General features: G+C 41.6%; 1 protein-coding gene across 4 annotated transcripts in view; it reads right to left on the bottom strand.

The window, feature by feature from the left end:
• Positions 1-24,127, bottom strand: part of SLC44A3 (solute carrier family 44 member 3) — a 102,182-nt gene that overhangs the window by 25,598 nt on the left and 52,457 nt on the right. Inside the window, exons 1-7 of one of the 4 annotated variants that reach the window (XM_088673151.1) lie at positions 17,889-17,982; positions 9,312-9,419; positions 8,551-8,693; positions 7,272-7,408; positions 3,023-3,116; positions 2,322-2,491; positions 253-342 (exon numbers count right to left, since the gene is read on the bottom strand). In XM_088673151.1, coding sequence (XP_088529277.1) covers positions 253-342; positions 2,322-2,491; positions 3,023-3,116; positions 7,272-7,408; positions 8,551-8,693; positions 9,312-9,374 — 697 coding nt within the window. In that variant the 5' untranslated portion in view covers positions 9,375-9,419; positions 17,889-17,982. Of the gene's footprint in view, positions 1-252; positions 343-2,321; positions 2,492-3,022; positions 3,117-7,271; positions 7,409-8,550; positions 8,694-9,311; positions 9,420-11,377; positions 12,024-17,888; positions 17,983-24,127 lie in introns of those variants that run through there. The other 3 variants (XM_035121916.3, XM_088673153.1, XM_088673152.1) reach the window with 3 other exon arrangements.

Genomic DNA, 24,127 nt, shown 5'->3' with positions numbered 1-24,127 from the left:
AGAGTCGTTCGCGACCGGACTTAACTGTCAGGGGTCCTTTACCTTTACCTTTACCTTGGACAACCAATTGGGAAACACTGTCCTAGAGGGTCCCTGAAATTTGAGGGCACTTTTGAAGGGGAGGCATTTAAGGAGGGAACTTAAAAGCCCTCTCCGTACATTTGAAACTTCACACGGTAATTTGAATCCTAGCATATAGATATAGATGCACACAAAAATATGAAAATATATACTCAAAGGATCAATACTCACATAATAATCCAAATATAAGTAGTGTAAGAAAAATATGGATCACAAGCACGCTGATGAATCTGAAGGCTAACATGATTATTATAGAGAATGCTGCAAGTGGAGAGAAAAAAAGTTACTATAGTTTACTTGTTAATCAAGCTGACTACTAATGCAATCCTATGCATTTGTACTCAGAAGTAAGCCCCACTGAGTTTAACCAGCCTTAACCCAGTTAAGTATGTGCAGGCAGTGACCATTTTGCACATGTCCAAATTGACGCATGACCACCTGCATGCATGCTGTTTTGGGCCCTGGAACAGGGCAGGAAGGGGAAGTGGAACAGGCTTATGCACGGAATGACCCAGAACACAACCCGAGTGCAAACGGGGAGTTGCTTGTACAGTATTGCAGCCTAAATGGTTTACATGGGAACATGGGCGTACCCAGGATCAAAACTAGGGGGGGGCAAGGGGAGGGGCCAAGGCACGGAAGGGGAGGGGCCACAAAGTGGGCGGGAATGGCAAACTCGCGCTCCGCCGGGCTGTGCCCCTCCCTAGAAGCAGGGCTGGTGGGCGGAGGCGGAGCCCAGCCCAGCGGAGCGCGAGTTCAGCGTTCCCGCCCGCCGCGCCGCGCTCTCTGGTTCCCCGCCGCGCTTGGCCTTGCCAGAGGGCGCGACAGGGAGCTGGAGGGAGGGCGCAGTGCGGCGGGCGGGAACGGCGAACTCGCGCTCCGCCGGGCTGTGCCCCTCCCTAGAAGCAGGGCTGGTGGGCGGAGGCGGAGCCCAGCCCAGCGGAGCGCGAGTTCGGCGTTCCCGCCCACCGCGCCGCGCTCCCTGGTTCCCCGCCGCGCTTGGCCTTGCCTGAGGGCGCGCCGGGGAGCTGGAGGGAGGGTGCGGCGCGGCGCGGCGGGAATGGCGAACTCGCGCTCCGCCGGGCTGTGCTCCGCCTCTGCCCACCAGCCCTGCTTCTAGAGTAGGGCAGCTGCCCTAACTTGCCCCGTGGTGGGTACGCCCTTGCATGGGAATTTTAGATGTGACTAGAGGTTTTCACAGCGCTCCTGCTGATATCACTGCCAAACTTCCAATAAACCCATATGAATTTAAGCAGCCTTACTGTGTGCATGATTGCGGGCTTTGATTTTAATAATTTTGACAGCTCTTGTAACCCTGTTTTGTATATTTGTTGATGCCATACAGAATTGGCATTCTGGCTGCTTCAATGCCCCATCCAAATCAGTGCCACATTACTACGTGCAACATTCATTTTTGGTTGATCGTGCTAGAAATCCACAATAAACCTTCTGTTCTTCACAAGCTGTTAATTCATGTTGAGGCAGTCTGCTTAACGCTTTTTAGACATTAAGCAAAATACTGTCCTATATAATTTCCGTATCTCCTTTATTAATCGCTCTCAACAGTACCAGAGGATAAGTATGAAGGATTAATAATGTATATTTAATTTATTGACATTAGCAAAATAGCAACTGCCAAATTCTGAAAGAGCAATAAAGAGTAACTTCTGAAAGGACTGCTTTAAGAGAGCAACTCTGTATTTTCTGTATTTCAATAATCATTTAAAATAAAAACTCAAATGCCTCCTGCAATCCACTGAGTCATATAAATTCCACACAAGACAGAGGGTGGCATCCATGTTGTTCACGCAGATTTCCAGGTGTGCAAGGGCACATCTCTTTTCTCTCCTCCACCTTGCAACCCTTCTACATCCCCAACATCTGCTCCAGAAGGTTGGGGAACAGTTAGATTAGATTTGGTGGACATGCAAGAGCCTACAGAGTGTAGGATAGGAAGAGGAAGTCCTAGTGCACAAGTGGAGATCTGTTGCTTACGGTAAACAGGCAGACATCACTGGATTCTATAACTAAACCCAATATTAGAGAATATTCTTCCTCAGAGGTCTTCAGGAAATAGCACCTCTTATTGCATCTAACTCTTGCCTGATCAACTATTACATACAATATATTGCAATCTACTAAATAAGAAGACTCAGTAACTTCAACTACAATTATAATAATGCAGTTTACTTCTTAAATGAAATGCTGCAATGATATTATATATACAGCTGTTAGCTTACCTAGTGCAAGGAAGCACAATCCTATGACTGTATCTCTTCCTGCCATAATCCCACCCAGAATCCGATGAAAAATATCCACTTCATTAACCACGTTTATCAGTACAGAAGCAAACTGGGAATAGCACTTAGCATTTCGTGGAACACATCGATTAAACAATGGGAAAGACACACTAGAAGGTTAAAAGAGACAGACAAGACATTGGGCTTAGCATTTCAAACACATTGTTAAATTTAGGGAGGAAGGGGAACCATGCTCTCACTGAACCTACAATATAAACAGTAATGCATTGCCAGAGAGAGGTTTTTTACACATATCGTCACTCAATACCTGGAACTTCTGGCATTATAGAGGTTTCTACATGTGTGACTACTTGGGGACATTTAGACATTTAAATATCTTCTAAATTTCATATTTCTCTATTAAATTGATGAGATATAATTATCTACATGGGGGAAATAGGAAAAACCCTTCTCCACAAAAGACTAAGATGATTGGGGCTAGAGTCCTATGCTGTCTCTGAGCGCACCCCTTTACTTTGAGTGAATTACTGAGAAAAGAAGCAGGCAGAAATTAGAAACAATATTCAAATTGCAATACATTTCCCCCAAGATTTGAAAATCAAAAATTAATAAACAAGTAGTTGATTTCTTTGTATGAAAAACTAGCATTTAGGCAAAATATTATTCATGTTACTCCTTACCTTGGTGGAACTGGTAAGGCAGGACAAAGCTCAGCAGTTTTGAGACTATATGTACAACTGGTAACATTCAAATTGTAAACACAGAGGCAAGAACCTACAGAGAACAAACCCACATAAAAATACATTCTGGTTATCATTTAAAGAAACTAGAAAGGATGTGAATGCAACTTAGCTTTATTAATGTAGAAAATTTATAGCCCACCTTCCACTACAACACTCAGTATATCAAAGCAAGAACTTTACAATGAAACTAAGATACAATAAAAAAGTTAAAGAAACAATTAGTAGAAGAAAACAGCAACCACTAAATCAAAATAGGCATGTTCCAAAAAATTGTTTAATTAAATAGGTCTTTACAGCCTACTTACAAAGGCTAAAGATCTGAATCTCACAGTAAGCAATTGGTTGTATAATGCAGGGCCACTACCAAAAAAGCTTTCTCTACTAACCTCTTAGCTCTGTCTCCAAACATAAGATTAAATGTGTTGGATTGTTAATCACTATCAAATAAATATGGGATAGGATGCTATCTTAAGCATCTTGGACCCAAACTCTAAAGGACTTTAAAGGTGGGCTGTAGTACTTTGAATTTAGCCTCGAAACAAGCTGTGAACTGATGGACCTCACAGGCAATTAGTGTTATATGCTTCTTGTGGCTAACACCCAAAATCAATCTAGCAGCGAGTTTTGCATCAGCTGCAGCTTTTGAGCAATCTTCAACAGTAGTCCCAGATAGAGCACATAGCAGAAGTCTGATCAGGAGATTCTTGGGGTAAACACCAGTTAAATACATATTTCACCTCTGGAATGTTTTGTGGGACCTAACAGACAATCTAAATCTCATTATTTTATCATTCTAAATGTATTCTGTTAATATAATAGATTTATTTCTAAGAGTTACTTCTACTATCACATTCTAAAATATGTATCTAGTCAATCACACATTTAAAGTTTGCAGGATGGATATACTCAGATCCATGAAACATTATGGACATTATGAAGCCATATGATAGGAACCTTTTCCCTCTCAATTTCTTGTTCAAAACTTTAAGATCCATACTAAGGTGCTTTGAGAATCATGCTGGGTTGTATTCAACATAGCGCTTAGGTGAACATTCCATCAGTGCAATGATTTCTCCTTGCACAATGAAACATTTACCCCACTCCTCCCTCCATGCACCCCTAAATCTATTTCGGGAGTTTCTCCAACCCTCTGGAGCAGAGGAGAAAAGGTGATCCCATTGTGCTACAATAATGTAGCATAATTTGTTCTGAGCTTAAAATCTGTCAAAGTACTGATAGACATGGACAATGTAAACATGAGAATTGAAATATGGGAAATGCTTTGTAGCCATGGTTTTAAAAATCATGCATGTCCTATATATGATTGCACCATTACCATTACTATCTGTACATGGGATATGAGCCTCAGCAGGGAATGTTGCAGCATTTCTTAGGTAAACTGGAACATTTTAATATTGGAACTACTGTAAATTGCTACTAATGCATATATTTATCACAAAAATAATGTGAGTGCTAACATTATTTTAGCTTACTCAGATACCATTATTTTTAAGAACTGGACTAAAATTATTAGAATGAGACCAAAAACACTAGGTGTTTAACTTCATTAAAAAACACAACCCAAAAAACAAAACAAAAAGGGGGTGGGGAATTGAATTATCTTCAATCCCTTTGCTGGCAAAAATGCTGCATTATAACAAAACTGCCATGCAAAGAATGCCTGGATTCTATCTTATCAGTATTCAAAATTGCCAAAATACTAAAATCAGTCTTCCTGACAATTTGAACCAATGTAGGGGAGTAGAAAAAATGCAAAACGGAAAATATTGAAAATGGTTTTGTACCCTCTCTTTCTTTGTATTTGCTTTAGCCAACCACACTGGACGTTGGTCAATTTCTGGGCAAAATTCAAAGTGCTGGTGCTTATCTTTAAATTCCTAAGTAGCCTGGGACTCAGGTGTCTAAAGAACCACCTACTCCAATCACACAATGACCTCCCCAAACGATAGTAGCATCTTCAAAGTCTCTCCCTCAAATCCCTCTACCTTTCGAAGTTAGGGGTGCAATGGTTAAAGAGGGGGCTTTCCAGTTGTGGCACCCTCAAAGTGAAGAGTTTTCCTCATAGAGGTGGTGCGTTCTGCCCATCACCTGACAAGAAACTTGATGTATTTTCAGCGCCAGGTGAAGTCCTTTGTACTTGCCCAGGCTTTCAAGCATATTATCTCAGTAGTTTTAGCTGATGGTTTTAATGGCTGTTAATACTTCTGCTGCTTTGATTGTTTTTCTGTTTGTTTTTCTGTTTAATGTTTATGTATTGTATTTTGTATCTGTTTTACTATTTATTTGTTAGCAGCCCTGGGAATATTTTTAAACTGTTTATATAAGTCTATAAATAAATATCACTGTACAGTATAGTTCTTAAAGTACATACAAAACATGGGAGGAATATTACCTAAAAACTGAAGGTTTCTACTGCTGTTAATGCTACTACTATTACAACAACTGCTATTATTCAACATTTATTCAGGAAAATACTGTAGGGGCTGGGGAATATCATAGGCACAAAGATACAAGTCATATAAATGGGATAAAGTACCGGTAGAACAAACAAAGAGGGAATTGCTGCCCTTTAAAGAGGACAAAGGGTTTAGGAGAAATAGCCACAGCACAACGAAAGGACATTTGGAGAGGGATGCATTAGATATAAAGGGCAGACTATAGTTCAGTGGTAGAACAAATGCTTTGCATGCAGAAGGTTCCTGGTTCAAATTCCTGGTATTTCTAGTTAACAGAATATCGATGCAATTAAAAAACACCCTTCAGCCAGGTTCAGGGCCCTTCCTGATAGTTTCACCACCCTCATAAGCGTGATGAGGGGGTGGCCTGGGAGAGAGCATTCTCTGTGACAGCTCTACACTGTGGAATTTCCTCCCCAAAGAGGTATGTCCAGCATCTTTATTGCATTGTTTTCATCAAATGCTAAAGATTCACCTCTTTCCCTTGGCCTTTGGCAGTTGACATATATTTTTATGACCTACCCTATTTGTTTTGTTTTAAACTGTTTTTGTTTTAAACTGTTTTTAACTTCTTCTTTTTGATTTGTTTTAAACTGTTTTTAACTTCTTCTTTTTTAATTGCTGTGACTAGTCTTGAGGCCTTATGGTAAAGGTTGGGTAATAATACTGTAATAATAATAATAATAATAATATGACAAAATACAAAAAACTCAAAACCTAAGCATGTAGTTCTGTATGCCAAACAGGCCTTTGCACATGTTTCTTCTCCAAATTGCTTTTGAAACTGAGAGGAATTTTGAAAGCACACAGTTCAATTGCATACAGGGGGTTGTTGTTCCAGGGAAATGAGTAAGAAAATTCCACTTGACAACCTTAAGCCTTTGGTGTGTCTAAAGCAGCTTCTTGGAACTTGGCCATTGTACTTTTTATGTTATTTTAAATGTGTGTTTGCCTTTTTGAATCTGTAGTGTACTATTGTTATTAGCATTTATATAGAAGTGGAATGCTCTTTTTTCCAGCGGTATGAACATTGGGAAAGGGAAGTTAGCAAAAAATAAAAGTGTGTACTAGTCTAAAATGGTTGAATGAATTAACAGTGCAATTCTACACATAAATACTTAAAAGTAAGCCCCATTCAGTTAAATAAGCAGGTAAAGGTACAGGTACAGGTAAAGGTATCACTGACCGTTAGGTCCAGTTGCGGATGACTCTGGGGTTGCGCGCTCATCTCGCTCTATACCATTTGTCCGCAGACAGCTTCCAAGTCATGTGGCCAGCATGACTAAGCCACTTCTGGCGAACCAGAGCAGCACACGGAAATGCTGTTTACCTTCCCGCCAGAGTTGTACCTATTTATCTACTTGCACTTTGAGGTGCTTTCGAATTGCTAGGTTGGCAAGAGCTGGGACCCAGTAACGGGAGCTCACCCCGTTGCAGGGATTTGAACTGCCAACCTTCCGACCGGCAAGCCCTAGGCTCAGTGGTTTAGACCACAGCGCCACCCGTGTCCCTCTAAATAAGCATGTATATGATTGCAACTTTAGAACATGACTACACAACTATAATCAAGCTGATGGCAAACATGCATTACAACCGCATGTCTATTTAATATTGTCCCTTTCATATATATGTCAAGTCAAATCAAATCTTAATTTTTTAACTGATTAGGTTATTATAAAAGAAAGATTATAAAGAACTTTACCACATACCATTATTCTTTGCAAAAAATTGAATTTCTTCCAAGGAAGAAAGCTGCTCTTGTGGACAACTCGATACACACAATGCAGTTGAATTAATTTTGAGATTTTTTATTTGCAAATCACATGAATTCAAAAAGAAAACAAATCTAGGAGAGAACGAGAAAACTTCCCATTAACAAACAACTAAATTTTCACCTTGCCTCTCCGACAACCTGTTTTTCCTATACAAAACAGATTTTTAAATTTAGAAACACATAAAAGTGATTTTTTGTAAACTATTTTGAGGTTTTTTTAAAACAATCAAATGGCATATAAATTTTACGAAATATAAATAAATATTTTCCCCCTGAACACAATACAGTTTTATTGCAATAAAAATATAAGGTCAAGTCTACTGCTGATCCAGTAGGCAGTAATATTTACACCTAGAACAGCCTTTTTGAGCCAAAGGGGAATTTTCTCTCTCATCTGGGAGCCACATGTCAGTCATGGGCATTGCCAGAGGCAACTGTGGGCACAGCCACACAAAAGCCACAAACATCCCTCCATCCAGGCAAGCAATAGGTGTTATCATAGTTCAATGACATGTCATATTTCAACAAGACAAAAGGACTCTGGTAACTCTGGAGCAGTGTGGATGAGTGTTGTGTCCTGCTGAGGGTGGATGTGGCTCGAATAAGGGCATGTCTTACTTAGAGGGGTCAAAGGCCAAGACAGAAATGCTTGGAAGGCCACGTTCAGTCTCTAGGCTTCAGGTTCCCAATATTTGTCCTAAGGGATTTCAGTAATTTGGGAGCAAGGAATTCTTTTTAAAAAAGATAATTTGAGATTTAAAAATTCTTGAGGTTGTACATTTCAGAGGTTTCATTTTTGTTTTAAATGTTATATTTTATTGTTGTAAGCCACTCTGAGACCTACATGGCGAAAAGCAGTATGTAAATAATTAATAAATTTGTAAACAGCTAAAATATATAGGATATCTCAGCCTTACTGAAGTCAATATATTGGCATTTACAATTACTACTTTAAGCATCGATTATGTATTCCTGACTGATTAAATTTTACTATTATCATTATCATTACTATTTATTCAGATTTGATACTGCCCTTCATCCAAAAATCACAAGGCATAAGATCACAACATAAAAGTACGAAACGAGAACACAAAAAAAACAAGAACGAAAACATACACTTTTAAAAGGAAATAGAAAGTTAATCAGCCAAAGGCCTGATTTTATTTGCTATCTTTTGATAACACTGAAGCCTTTTGAAATAAGAACATGCTCACTTTTTATCCGTCATATCTTGTCCCGACAATGGTGCACCAACCACAGGAGTGTTCTTCCGACCACATATGTTTCCGTAGCTGTCATATCCAAACACAAGTCTTTCTGCAGCTCCAGCTGTTACAGCATAGCCAGTTATAAACATCTATGAGAATACATAAGAAATCTGTCACACTGTTATGGAATCCAAAGCAGGCCTCTTTTCTCCTTAAGAATCGCTGTTGTCTGCCAAGAACTCCTTCTTTCCACAACAGCAAGGAGGTTAACTCACATAGAACTGAGCCTGAGCTTCGCATAAATAGTAACAGTGGTTCCCTGGGGAAATCCTCTAGGACACATCTTAGCATTTATTCCCATGAGCTCAACAACACTTAATATCTATGCATATGTGTGAAAAATGAAAAAAGCCCAGGATACTATCTGATTGGTTTCCCATTGTCTCTCATCAACCCTCTCCCCACCTCCTCGCAACAGAAAAACAAGTTGTTTGGATAGGTCTTTTTTTCCCATAGAATGAGAATCATAGAACTGGAATTGGAAGGGACCCTGAGGATCATCTAGTCCAACACCCTGCCATGCCAGAATATGCAGCTGACCCATTTTTGTTGTGCCTTTGCTGGCATATTCAAGTTACTGAATATGGGGGTGAACAGGGAGAGGAGAGGGAGGGAAAGTTCCATTGTGTATAGCCAAAAGTTGTGCTAGCAGAACTGTTTTATTGGATACCACCCATTTCATCAGGAATACTAGGTACAGTACTTACCAAACCTGACCAAAAGAGAAAGAATATCATCAACCAAATGGGGTCTGTGCATTTCCTATACATCAACGGTCTCCACTTTCTTGGTTCAGGTAACCCATCTTCAGAAACCTGGAATTTTAAATATATATATAATAATGCAATTATATAATGGATATACAGTATGACTGTGTCTTGCATGGGGCTCATGCATATATGCAAAAATGTTTATATCTGACCCACCCCTTTGGAATTGCCAGTGTGAGCGTTCTTACCTCTTTGGAGCCACATGCCAAGTTGGCATTGCCCAAGCAAGGCAGAGCGCTTTTAAACGAGATCTTGTGAGAGCATTCCGTGCTGGGAAAGCCCTGCACAAAAAGCTTTTAAGCTCTCCACCTTCTGTGCATTTAGTGAAACCACACAATGCATGTTAAGATGTGATTGTGCTGCATTAAAAATTAAAGAACATAAGAAGAGCCTGCTGGATCAGTCCAACGGCCCAACTAGTCCAGCATCCTGTTCTCACAGTGACCAGCCAAATGCCCATGGGAAACCAGCAATCTGGATTCAAACACAAGAGTTCTCTCCCATCCTGTAGTTTCTAGCAACTGGCATTCCACCAACAGTGGAGGCAGAGCACAGAGAAGTTTATGTAGCCAACATGTCTTCTTGTGTGGTAATCTTTGCCAGTAATTTTAATTTAGTCTCTGCATGTGTCAATCACCACTGTATTAAAAGCATGCATTGTCTCTAAGTAATGAAATATCTGGGGAAATTCTGATAGGTGTAGTAGTTAGCAGGTGTGGCTATAAAGGCCATTCACTTCACAAATCCATTTCTCACAATTCATTCAGTGCCTGCCTTCAACCCATGATAGTATCCTATGTCTCTGAAGATGTGGGGGAATATTACAGGTCACAAGGCCTGGCAGGGGTCAGGCAGGACAGGACAAATGGCAGGACAAATTTTCTCTTTTAGTTTTCTCACTCTTGTATACTGTATAGACATACCTAAATGGGAAACTGCACTTGTGTTGGCACAAGATCTATTTCCACACACTGGTTCTGAGCTCTTGTTCACTGGGCAATACCCAACAATGTAAAATAAGGATATTATGTTTGTTTGCATTTAATCTCTGAAACTTTATCTCACAAGTTTAAGGAACTTAATTTTTTCCATTCTAGGCCAATACAAACACATTTACATTCACTTTTGTATGAAAACCCATGAATGCACAGAGGTGTGTAGTATTTCTCAGATGGGTGTGTTTACACTATGATCTGATTACATGCCATGAAAACTTCACTACCTGCATCAACATCATTTGCAGGCGCCATCTATATTCCCCCATGTTTCCCGAATATATGATGCCGAACAAAAAAACAAAACAAACCACTCTAAAGATAGCTTCCTCTGGGACAGATAAAACTAGGGCTGATTTTGCTGGCACAGTATAAAAAAATCACAGCCAGCAGCTACATGACATTTATTTTGATTTACTTCCTTTCATTAGAGAATGCTTTCAGGGCAGATTACAATACAGCATTTGCCATTTTTTTGCACTGCCAGATTCCAGAGAGGAACACTATTGTGGAACCATCCCTGAGGGAGAACCGGCGTCACAGAAGTTTGCCCAGATCAGAAAAGCTCTGAACCTTTACCCCCTCGCGCTTTATTTCCTGTGGCGGCCCCTTAATATGTGCCGTTCGTGGTGACAAAAAGATAAGCGTGGAAGGAGGCCTCTTTACTCCGGGAGCGATAAAATCAATGCACCTGTCGGCCTAGGGGGCGGCAGAGCCCACGGGAAACGCGCCGCCATGGGAGTCTTGAGCAAGAAAGGTGAATTTCAAGTGGAAAGTTTTGGCGGGTTATCTCGACCGCCTCGTCGGGGGCCGTTCAGAGCAGGCGGAGGTCGCCTGAGGAAACAGCAGGAGGAAGAGCAGCGGCAGCAGCCGAAACCGCCTTTTTCTCCCCTCAGGAGACTTCCCGCTACTGAAGTTGTCAGCGCCGCTGCCGCCGCCGCCGCCTTCCCGCCCCCCGACTCCCCTCAGGCTGAGCGCCCTGCCGGCTGCGAGTGGTGGCCCCCTTACCACGTATTCCCCGCTGTAGCACGCCATGCTGCTCTCCTTCCCGCCTCCGCCTTTTCCCCTCTAGGGCAGCAGCCGCGCTGGGCGGCTCCTCCGTCCTGCTCTGCCAGCACCGGGAAGCCAGGCTCGCGAAGGCAGGGCCGCGACGAAGCTGGGCGCGGATTGCTGGCTCTTAGCGACGAGTCAGCCACCCACCTTCTTACCTTCCCCGTCGTCGCCTCACCACCCGTCCTCCCGAAGCCCGGCGCCCTGAGGGCAAGCACCGCCTTGTTTTAACTCCCCGACGGCCCGACCCCCTTCTTTTTCTCTCTCTCTCTCTCTTTTTATTTGGCCGTGCCCAAGGCAGCTGGCGCTGCTTAGCCGTCTACTAACCCTGCAGCCAACTCTCTTGGGGAGCTCGAGGTGGACTTAAAAGGCAACGTGGTGAAACCACCCGCGCGGGCGCACGGATGACCACCAGAACCATCCCAAGTTTCCAGAATTCTAAAGTCAAGGAGCTGAATGAGCTCGCGCTTCTCGCCAAGAAGTTGCTTGCAGCAGCCTGGCCTTATTCCTGACGTTCCACAGCGGCCGATGCCCGGCGGGGTGGAAAAAGGGGTTGCTGCGCCTTGGCTCGGTGTGTGATTGTGGACGCTCGCGCGTCTAAAAGAGGGAAAGGGCAAATGATGCACTTGCTGTGAAGAGCCAGGGCACAAGACTTCACTTTATAGTACATTTTTGGAGTCCATTTCTTCATGGGAACACGAAACAAAGCTGCCACCTTGCATCTTCAGAAAATGTTTTCTTTTTACAGAACCGCCAGGGCGCAGCCTCCGACTCTCCGTAGCAGTTTTTTTATTTTCCCATCTGCCCACACACTTCATAGTGCTTTGCTCAGATTCACACACCCCTTTTGGCTCCCGTCCCCAACAACTCTCAGTAGGCTCTATTGCCTTCTAATTGTTACAGTATCAACTTGGCAAGCAGTTGCACAGGTTGGTAACCGTCCTTCCCGTAGGGTTGCCACCTTTGAACCTGGTCATTTATCGATGCTCAAAGCACTCACAACACGGGCAGAGTGTGTTGAGGAGTGTCTTGTATCTGCAACAACAACAACAACAACAACAACAACAACAACAACAACAACAACAACAACAACTAAATAATAATAATTCATTCCTCAGGTGGGCACAGAACCTTCATGCAATCAATTTCTGGGTTTAGAGCAGGAGAAAACAATGCACAAGAGTTCCAAATAAACTTTAATTGTGCAACCTGAACCTGGCAATATGTGATTGAATCCAAGCCAATAGCGATATTCTGAAAGAATCTGAGAAACAATGTCCAAAACAGCATGCTGGGTAGCAGTTGGATTGACCAGAACACTACTGGCTGCTTTGTAATACATGCAATGTGGGAAAATTGTTACTTAACTACACAGAGAATTGTAGTCTAGTACTATAAACAGAACAAGATAAGCAGGATAAAATGCCAGTGAACATGGTGGGGGGGGGGCGTTCCTACTTCCACAAGTTCACCAGGAACCTTTAGTAGAATATGTCAGCTGCTGCTGCTGTCACTGAAGGTAATGATGTTGGCACTGGGGACCCTTTTCTTGCTGGCAGCACCTGGTGAACTCGCATTTCTGGACCAAGGTGATGAATAAGGAAATGGAGGCTCTAGCCACCTGTGACTGTACAAGCTGCTTCTTCCAGAAGCTAAAAAGAAGATGAGCCACAGAATGGTAGCCATATATTGTATTTGCTTTAATTGCATGCAGTACTTTATTCAGTTTGGCCTCCCTACACTGCCAAGTGATTGGATTCTATTCCAGTTTAAGTATCTACAAGTTGTAAATATCTTGCAGTCTGGGCTAGATTAGAATAAAAATATTTACGTAGATCTGTCTCCTAGAAATTACCTCAATGAGCCAAACATGAAGAATTGTTTTTTTCCCTTGATTTCTCTCCACATTTGTAGTACAGTAATATACCAAAATTAGTCACTACCACTGAGCTAGCATGAGCCACCATTTCCAGATGTGGCATAGCATCACAACATAATGCAGTTCCACAGTACACAGAAGGGAGCAGAGCAGAGGCAGTGCTCAAAAGTCCAGCTAGTATTTTGCTGAAGGAGCAGCACAAACCTGTACATCTCGTTGATAGTAGTAACTTTCCATAACCAGATTGCAAATAACAGGCATCATAGCAAAATAGATTTCATACATTTGCCTCACACGAGTTGCTTCTGCAGCTACAATAACACAAACCAGTTTACAGATTTTAACACCCAGGTGATAATCTGTAAAATTTAAGTTGAAACTAAAAGTTTGAAAATACAAAATATTTGTAAGATAAAATATGTAAGACACTTGGTCACAAACTGCTTTATTTGGTATGAATTACATTTTAGCAGCTGGGCATATCATGTAACATAAGATGCTAATCTCCTATGCAATTTAAGCAGAAACCAAACCTTTGTAAATTAATACACTTTGCAAAGAAGTATTTGGGGGAGCATTAAAATTAACCTTAGATTTTATGACTGAGGGTTCATCCAGAAAAACATGCCTAAATTCTGTTGAAATGCAGGTTCACCCACAGTTAAGCATTCAAGTCCCATTCATTTCAACCTTCTCTGGTTTGTGCCTGGAGAATATTTTCTGTGGCTGCAAATTTTGAGTTAATAATAAACCAAGTGAAATGAAGATGCAAAGGAACAAATCTTTCAAGCCAGTACATGGTCATATTATGATTTAACTCTCCTAAAAGATTGAAGGTTTTTAGATTATTTACTTTTCTGTATTCACAATCACAGTTGTGATTCATGATAATTTGTCAAGGACTTTTATTTGTAGCTCCCAATTAAGCAAAATATTGCCTGATACTGTATTTTAAATGAAATATTTTAATATTTTAGCATGTTTTAGTAACACATATAATACCTTCTTCCACCTGGTGGTGGTGCTCTAAGATGTTAAAGATAGAGTAGTTTCATTATCTGGACAAATAAAGATACAAACTTTTTTATGTTGATGCTTAATACAGTATTGAAGCTCCAGCACAAAATTGAACATCCTTAATCTCATTAATTTTTATTTTCCTTGGATTGTGGCCATTTCCTTGAAACTGGATGCAATCCTATACACACCTAAAATTAAAATTTAATGTTTGGTGGCAGGAGAATCATTATTCAATGTGTTTCACATTAGGAGATGCTTAATTTATGCTGTAATTTAGTACTTTTGTGCTATAATTAAATTAGCTTCAAAGGTAGCACTTGAATCAGACTGATTTAGTCCAACAAGAGACTTAACTTGTTCTGTGAGACCTGATAAGCTCCAGGAAAACACTTCTGAAGACTCTTTTATTCCAAACAATGCTTGTGTTAATTTTGTTTTGTTTGTTTGTTTGTGGCTCTAAAAATGTATACATCACACCATCATCCAAAAGTAGATTTCAAGGCAATAACCATAAGGGCTGAAATTCCATAATGCAACATTAGAATAACATACATCAATAGAACAGAAATACAACAAAATTGAAAGGAATAAACTATCCAACCAGCTAAAAATACAGGATGTTAATATTAATGTAGTTTAGAGTTTAATGTATTGGAACAGGGATAGACATGTCAGACATATATGGAGGCTGTGACAAATGGTAACTCCTGGACCCCTTTGAGCAGTTTTTTTTTTACCATTTAGTCTTCAGATACTGTAATTGGTTTGTTGTTTATTTTTCCTTACAATTATTTATAATTGTATTGGTTGTATTTCATTTATGATTTTGTGTTCAGCCTGGAGTTTTAATATATGAAGAAGAAGAAGAAGAACCACCTATTATCTGTGGAGCTTGGAAGACTTGTGTTTTGCAGCACCTTCACATTTATGACCATGTATACTCTTCATCAAGTTATATGTGGATTCCTCACATTATTGAGGGGAAAGTTGACAGAAACTGAAGGGGAAGTCCCAGAAGTTGGAAAATGAATATCCACTGACAGATTTTATGATTGAATGAACAACTCAGCAGGAACTGCCTGTGCAAACACGGAATGTCAGTGTTAAAAGATTTGTCCATTGTCTCAAGCTGTATGTCTAGGTGTGGCTAATACTAACTCAAAAGGTTTATGTAGAAGATTTGTGTTTGAACAAGTAAGCAATCATACCTGTTAACATCAGTTATCAGGTGGCTTTACATATGTCTTATTGAAAGATGCAGGTGATAAAGTAGATGGCTACTTTTTTAATTTAAAAAATCACTTTATTAGCATGTCCTTTCTTCAAAAAGACCTTACAGCAGCATATCTGGGGCTGACTCTGTTTTAGCCTGCAAAGTAAATTAGTCTGACCATGGTAAGCCGTGCCATGCTGCAGGATGAGACAAGCTGCTTCGGGCATCACTATGGGTGTGTGTAAATAAATGAAAGGACGAAGAGGTGTCTGAATAATGTAGTAAAACCAAGCATCAGCCTAAGGCAGCAGAACATATTGCTAACTTACACTTATGCATTGCCAGAAATTAGGAAATGTACGACCAAAAAAGCAAGCAGAAGAAGATATGATTTTGCATAATGTTTGCATATGCTAATTTATATGTAGAGATGCAAATTTAGAAATAATCACTAAAATTTAAATAGAAATACATCTCCCTATACTGGGGACAAATGTCACTAGGTGACCTGTGTGCTGCTCAGTCTGCTGTTCAAATGCTAATCGTTGATGGGCTCTCCTTTCTTAGGGTTCTTTATCTCTATATCAGACTTGGACTGCACAGGCTTGGATGCCTTGTTTACTGGAAGTGCTGCAAATAGAGAACTGTCTTCAATAGAGTAGGGCATATCAGCACCCTTGTCCAATATCACCCAGTAAGCTTTATAGCTGATTAAGAACTAGAATTCAAGTCTTTCTCATCCCAGGGCAACTCTTGAACTACTGCAAAACACTGGCTGTCAAATTAACAGAATAATAAACATCAGCAGGAACAGATATACCCATTACTGCATCTCTGTGATGGGATAAGCAGGGATTTGAACCCAGTTCTTCTGGATCCAAGACTATACAGGATAATGCAGTTATAAAGATTGCGTTCACATTAGCGCCTTAGAGTGCACTGAAGTTCCCCCACCCTGGTGATTTTCACAATTCTTTTCTCCCGAACTGTTCGCATCAGCACAGTTTCATCAGTGTCAGACTTGTTTCTCTATGTGTACACACAGGGGGACCTTGACAGGCCAGGGATGTCTTTACCCTATGCCAACGTTTTCACACCTTAGTTAGAGAACGGTTTCAGGACTCCAGTCAGCATGAAGCTGGTTTGAGAAACAGCAGTATCTTACAGCAGTATCTTACTACAAAATACAGGATACATATACATTTTGGTAATGCCATATGAACACAGATTAAAAACCAGCACTGGAAATGCAGCGAGTGCCCAGTAAACAGGAGTGTGAACACAGCCTCAGTTAAGCCTCAGAAAATGTCCAGGATTTGAGTCTTAGTAGAGCACCTGTAAACAGTGGTAGCACCGGAAACAAATATTGAGAGATTACAAGAAGGCACGACGTGTCTTTCTGAGGGTGAGAGTAGATGTGAAAAGTGTCTTTCTTTCCAAGGGTCCAACAGTGGGGTGGAGCATGTAGGGAGAAAGCTACTTGGTGGGCAGATGCACACCCTCTTGCTCCCTTCTACTGCCATATAAGCAGATACAAATCCCCATTCACGTGTCACTGATATGAAGGGGGCTGTATGTGTTGAAGAGGTAGCAGGGCTGTGCTGTCCAACACCAATGCCATGTGACTCCCTTGCCCTATCCCCAGAGTCCATACATTCAGCAAAGACCCTGTATGATCAGCTGAATGGAAGTCTCTGTGTGTAGATGTCTAAACCTGGTGCAGTTGCTCTCACCTGTATGTTGAGGGACAGGGCCAGTGGTGTCACTATCACTGCCCCTTCAATACATGGAGACCATTATTGTGTGAGTAAGACATGAAGGAGGCTTCATTGTTTTGCAGGGTGATTAGTCACAGGCAAACAATATATGCAGTGTATGTTAAGTTTGATGCTGTTTTGCTTCTACACGTAGGGTTACCAGGATCACAGCATAGGTGGCACAGCACAAAACCCCATCTTATTTGAGGTATTTATTCTGTTTGCAGGCTAGTGGATATCACTGTTTGGCATGATGATGAAGTAGGCTTGGGCCCATGAAAACTTATGCCAGAATAAATCTATTAGGGCGATATCCAATTAAATCATAGAGGAGGCACACTGAAATTAATGGACTTTGAATGCAAGGGTTTTAGAACTGAGGAGTTTGAGTGGGAAAACAGAAGTAATCAGCACATATAATGATGATGTTTTTTTAAAAATTCCCACTGCTTTAAAAAGGTTTTAACTGCTACTGTTTTAAAGGTGTTTTAAGCGAATGTTTTGACTGTTTTTGAATATTTTGGTTTGTTTTAATTTGTGAGGAAGAGTGGGATAGAAATTCAACAAATAATAATAAAAAAAGATTGCTGTCAAGTTTACCTTCTGTGCCTCAGACGCTAAGAGGAGAGGAGTGTGTCTTGTTTCATGGCTTGTAAAAACTGGCCAACAAACTCCCCTGGGGCTGCAAATTTCAGCATTGGCCTTGAAGGCTGCTTTGTCTTTTAATAAGCCTGGAAGGCAGGAAAAGAGAGCAATCCTTAATACGCAAAAGGTGCCCATGAGAAAGTGACCTGGAAAAGAAGCCAAAACTGGAGCTAGCCATCCAGCAAGAACCAACCACCAGCGGGCTCTCTGACCACAGCAAAAATATATTTGGGCATACACTTATCCCTGTTCGGTTGTGAATAGAAAGGGGACAAAGTGTTCTTGCCTGATAATGGAACAGAAATTCCAACAGCCAGCACCTATACTTGTCATGTGTTCATTTCAAAGGAATGCAGCTGAACTGGACAAGCTTCAGCTACTGGTGGCTATTTATTAAGTAAGAAAGCAAACATAGTTAAGAAGCAGAAAGCATAGCCCTTTATGTAAACATTGCTTCCCCTTCTTTCAGAAGCAACTGTTTTTTCTTCCAAACGCATTTAGCAAATATGAGTTCATGGATGAAATTAAACTATGTGCAACTTAAAGCGATTGCTTTTACTTGTAAATAGGTGTTACCAGACACCCCAAATGTTATATTGGTCCTGAAAAAGCTGCTGTGGTGACAGACTCTCCCCAGCAGGTGACAGCAAAAGACAGTATTTTCTATACTTCCCTGCGCAATAGTTTGAAGCCTAGTTCTGGTGAGAAAATATATCCATGGGGTTTTGGTGTGTTTTTTCCCCTCTGAGAGTGGGAGGTATTGCTTAAGATTGGTAGTTAAGGAAGTTTCCCCATGTGTGAGGGTGGAAAAATAGGCTAACTCACAACAATCTCACATTTGCTGGAAGAACAGGGAATGAAAGGGCACTTACAGGAGAAGGATGAGAAGAAAGGAGTGGTGCTTAACTAGTTCCACACCTGCCCATTCTTCCCTGCAAATGTTTCCCAGGCTCTTACACATAATGTACTGCCCTGCATCCACAGGTTCACTTTGGCTGCTTGAGGATGGATATATTTCACCTATTGACAACTTAAAGATGTTAACATAGTAGTTAAGGTAGTGTTATTCAAGTGGCCAATAAATGCCTAACGGATAAAAACCGCAAATCTGAGGGAAACCATAAACCACAAATCTGAGGGAAATGTTCCCACTTCATTGGCCTGTTTCCAAATACATGACAATACAGGTCCAAAATCGTCAAAGAAGAAGCAGGCTGGTCTCAAGGCTTCAGGCCTACCTTAGTGGGGTGTTTTTAAATTTTTATTTTGGCCAAGTTTGATAAATTTCTGAAGCTCTGTCAAGCTCTCCATGAAAAGAAAACACTAGCCTAGAGGGAAGGGGAGAGAGATGAGTGGGTTTCATCTTGTGACTGACAGCAGTGTACAGTAGTTCGCAATCAGGGAGTGACTTTACCAGGGTCCTCTGATCACAGTGTGGAAGGAATGTTAAAGAAAATAATCGGGAACTGTTCCAGTGAATTTTCTTCTCTGTGAAAGTTGTCTCACTCTTTCTCTTAGGAGCAGTGTCAAGCAGCTTCTGTTCCAAATAGTTTATTGGGTTGGTTGTTGTGTTGAGTGATCTTTCCTTTTTCTACTCCAGACCAAGCCTTTCCTAAAATCCCATCCCTTCATCCTTTTTAAAAAATTATTTGCTGTTGTGTTAGCGTTTAGACAAGTCACTTCCATTGGAATCTTAAAAGCACCCAGAATATGATACAAAAGGATTTTTGTACTTCATGTCAGTTCTACATTGTTGTTGTTGTTGTTGTTGTTGTTTAGTCCTTTAGTCATGTCCGACTTCGTGCCTCCCGATTACTCATTCCAAATACCTCTAGATTACTCATTCCAAATACTGGTAGATTGTTTTCAGCATTAAAACTATTATTGCATTTTGATGCATTTTTGTGGTATTTTGAAGTAACTGAGCTTTATGTTTTACCTATATAAAGGCTATGTACACACCTTATCACATGTGCACATTCTTTCCCTCAAAGGATACTAGGCATTGTAATTTACCACTCACAGAGTTACAATTCCCAGCAACTCTTAATGAACTACAGTGTCCAGAATTATTTGAGGGGAATAATGCACTTTGACTCCTTCATGGATCACTGCCTTGTCGTGGCGAAGGGGCTTGAATAACTCCAAGAAGCTATGAGCTATGCCGTGCAGGGTCACCCAAGACGGACAGGTCATAGCTGAGAGTTTAGACTAAATGTGATCCACCTGGAGAAGGAACTGGCAAACCACTCCAGTATTTTGCCAAGAAAACTCAATGGACAAAGACAACAGGCATATAAAAGTTATGACGCTGGAAGATGAGCCCCTCAGGTTGGAAGGCGTCCAACATGCTACTGAGGAAGAGCGGAGGACAAGTACAAGTAGATTCAGAGCTGATGAAGCGGCTGGGCCAAAGCCGAAAGGTTGCTCAGTCGCGGATATGCCTGGAAGCGAAAGGAAAGTCCAATGCTGTAAAGAAAAATATTGCATAGGAAACTGGAATGTAAGACGAGATGGCTGGACAGTGTTCTCGAAGCCACCAACCTGAGTTTGACCAAACTGCGGGAGGCAGTGGAAGACAGGAGTGCCTGGCGTGCTCTGGTCCATGAGGTCATGAAGAGTCGGACACGACTAAACGACTAAACAACAACAACAATGCACTTTAAATGTGCTTTGAAGGTACAGCAGCTGTGCAAGCAGCCAAGGAAGTAAAAAGGCAGAAAATGATATTTCTGCTTACAAGAAATAGTTACCAATTACTTAATGTTGCATAGCCAAGAAGAGGAACAGAGGGGTGATATGCAGAGAAGGGCTGTATCAGTTCTCAATGGTTTCCATGGAGTTTGATGGGATAAAGTAAATAGGCAGCAGTAGCAACATGGGTTGGAGTTAGGAGTTTGTCAAAGCAAAACAACATGCTCCAGACACTGGAATCACCAGGAGCAGGTTTAACTCTCACAATAACAAAGGGTTAATTACCCAGTATAGAAAACAGACACCAAACCCTGAGACAGCTACTGTATTGCTTAAGAAGAGAAACTACTTTGGTTTGCTGCAGCACGAAAGCTCAAGCTTCCCATAGAATGTGTTCCCCTTTGCAAGAATTGCAAAACAAATCTAACTATATTTCTACTTCTTCTTAGAGCTGTTGTGTATGCAACCATGGGGTGACACTTTTGCACAATCCCTGTCACAGGAAGTCTATCCGGAGGCTAAGAACCTCGGAAGGGGAAGCTCTTATTTTCAGCAGTCAGGGCAGCATGCTTTTAAATAGGGGGGAAATTTATTTTTGGTAACAGGATGTTGTGCTTCTTCATAATGAGCAAACCCCCAATCACTGACCTATAGCAGGGCCCTATGGCGATTATTACAGCACTGAAGCGAGCTGCTCACATCATGGGAAAATTACGTCATCCATAAATTGCTGGGGAAAACTCAGGAAAACAACACCACAGACAACTCATGAACTCACTGAACTCTATATGCACTTACTCACATCAATATGTATTTTAGTGGAATACCCTCAATTGCTTCTGGAGTTCATAGAAAAGGAGTATTCTGGAGTATTCTGCTCTGGTCAGACCTCACCTGGAGTATTGTGTCCAGTTCTGGGCACCACAGTTCAAGAAGGATACTGATAAGCTGGAACGTGTCCAGAAGAGGGCAACCAAAATGGTCAAAGGCCTGGAAACGATGCCTTATGAGGAACGGCTTAGGGAGCTGGGTATGTTTAGCCTGGAGAAGAGAAGGTTAAGGGGTGATATGATAACCATGTTCAAATATATAAAAGGATGTCATATAAAGGAGGGAGAAAGGTTGTTTTCTGCTGCTCCAGAGAAGCGGACACGGAGCAACGGATTCAAACTACAAGAAAGAAAATTCCACCTAAACATTAGGAAGAACTTCCTGACAGTAAGAGCTGTTCGGCAGTGGAATTTGCTGCCAAGGAGTGTGGTGGAGTCTCCTTCTTTGGAGGTCTTTAAGCAGAGGCTTGACAGCCATCTGTCAGGAATGCTTTGATGGTGTTTCCTGCTTGGCAGGGGGTTGGACTGGATGGCCCTTGTGGTCTCTTCCAACTCTATGATTCTATGATTCTATGATTCTATGACGGCTGGTACCCATAAACTGATTCAACCCTTTAAGACATTAATCATGTGATTTCCACCACTGAACACAACACACGTGAAAGGTTAAGCTAGTGCAACATCCTCTTTCCTGTGATCCACAGGGAGATACTTTGGGGCAGTCCATTAGCAGGTGATTAATGTCAGGATTACTGCGATGGTGTTTGGCATGTACTCTATCACTTGTGTTTATTATTAATATTATATGAACACACGCTCAGCAAAAACAGTTTTGATTTGGGAGGCCTGTTTTGATTCTGCTACCCTTCCACTAGCAATTGGCATTGAAGCTCAATCCAGGTGAAACTGATATGCTATTCATGGGTGGTTCCTAAGTTCATCTTGTTCAAAATGAGATCGTACTCCCACTGAAGGAAGAGGTTTGGGGGTTCTCCTGGAACCTCTTCTGTCACTTGAGAGACAGGTGGTCTTTGTGGCAGCAGAGTACCTTCGACTAGCTTTGGCTGGAAGCCCAGCTACACCCCTATCTGGACAGGGATAGACTGCTGCAGTGATCTATGCTCTGGTAGCCTGTATATTGGATTACTGTAATGTGCTATGTATTGGGCTGCTCTTGAAGATAGTTCAGAAACTGCTGCTGGTGCTGAATGCAGTGGCCAGACTGCAGGTGGGGACTAGGTGAGCTAACCTAATAATACCAGTATTAGCACATCTACGCTGGCTGCCTATATGTTCCTGGGACCAATTCAAGGTGCTGGTTTTAAACCATGAAGGAGACGTGAGCAACCTTTGGCCCTTTAGATGTTGCTGAACTACAACTACCATCATCCCTCACCATTGGTCCAGCTTGCTGAACTGCCCTGAGATCTTTTGATGAAGAGCAGTATATAAATCAAATAAAAATAAATAAATAAACATTTGGAGGGCTAAAAGTTTCCCCCACCTGCTACATACCTTATTGACCACACATCTCCTGACAAAAATAATCCCAGACCTCAACATGTGTCATCTGAGGCCCTTCTTCATTGCCACCCATCTTCCCGCTAATTGTTCGGAAGGTGGCAACATGCCAGAAAACCTTTTTGGCTCCCCATCTATGGAATGCTCTCCTAAGTAAGGCCTCCCCAGCACCAACACTGACCTCTTTTCAGCACCAGGTTAAGACTTCCCTCTTCACCCAGGTATTTGATGGGATTTTATAAGTTATAAAATTTGATTATAACCTCTGGGTTAGGCAACTAATGGTACAATAATATCCAGTGGAATACTGTCCCTGAATGCAGACATTTTACTTAGCTATCCTGGCCTCCTGTTTAGTCCGTAAAATAAGAATTAAAAAATCCCTTACGGCCAACCAGAGGTGACACTAAATGTAGTATATGAACTGCTGAGGATAGTGGGAGAGGTTTTCATTTGCAACACAGTGCATAGGGAACAGCAGTTTCTTCCATCAGCCAGGTCCTAATAAAAATCCATCACCAATATGTAGTAACTATCAGCCCCAAAATTCAATATTTTATGGGAGCTTACCGCTGTGGTTAAACCACTGAGCCTAGGGCTTGCTGATCAGAAGGTCGGCGGTTCGAATCCCTGTGACGGGGTGAGCTCCCGTTGCTTGGTCCCAGCTCCTGCCAACCTAGCAGTTCGAAAGCACGTAAAAATGCAAGTAGATAAATAGGAACCGCTACAGCGGGAAGGTAAATGGCGTTTCCATGTGCTGCTCTGGTTTGCCAGGAGTGGCTTTGTCATGCTGGCCACATGACCTGGAAGCTATACGCCGGCTCCCTCGGCCAATAATGCGAGATGAGCGCGCAACCCCAGAGTCGGTCACGACTGGACCTAATGGTCAGGGGTCCCTTTACCTTTACCTTTACCCTGTGAGGCTAATAGCTGCTGTGGGGGATGAATTTAATTGGAATTTTGGTGTGGGAGGAAAGGATCAATTGTCCCTTCCCCACATACCAAAATCCTGATGAAAATCAGGTTCCCCTACAGCAGCTATAACACTAAAAGCCATGACACTTGGAAGAGATGCTTTCGTAGCTTCCTTTGAGTTTCCTATTGAGTGGGGCAGTGAGCAGCCACACATGCAGAATACTGCATGCTCTC

The sequence above is a fragment of the Zootoca vivipara genome, chromosome 7 (assembly GCF_965207765.1).
Source record: "Zootoca vivipara chromosome 7, rZooViv2.hap1.1, whole genome shotgun sequence".
Classification (NCBI taxonomy): domain Eukaryota; kingdom Metazoa; phylum Chordata; class Lepidosauria; order Squamata; family Lacertidae; genus Zootoca; species Zootoca vivipara.
The sequence above is the reverse complement of the archived record's forward strand: the minus strand, read 5'-3'. Positions and strand labels throughout refer to the sequence as shown.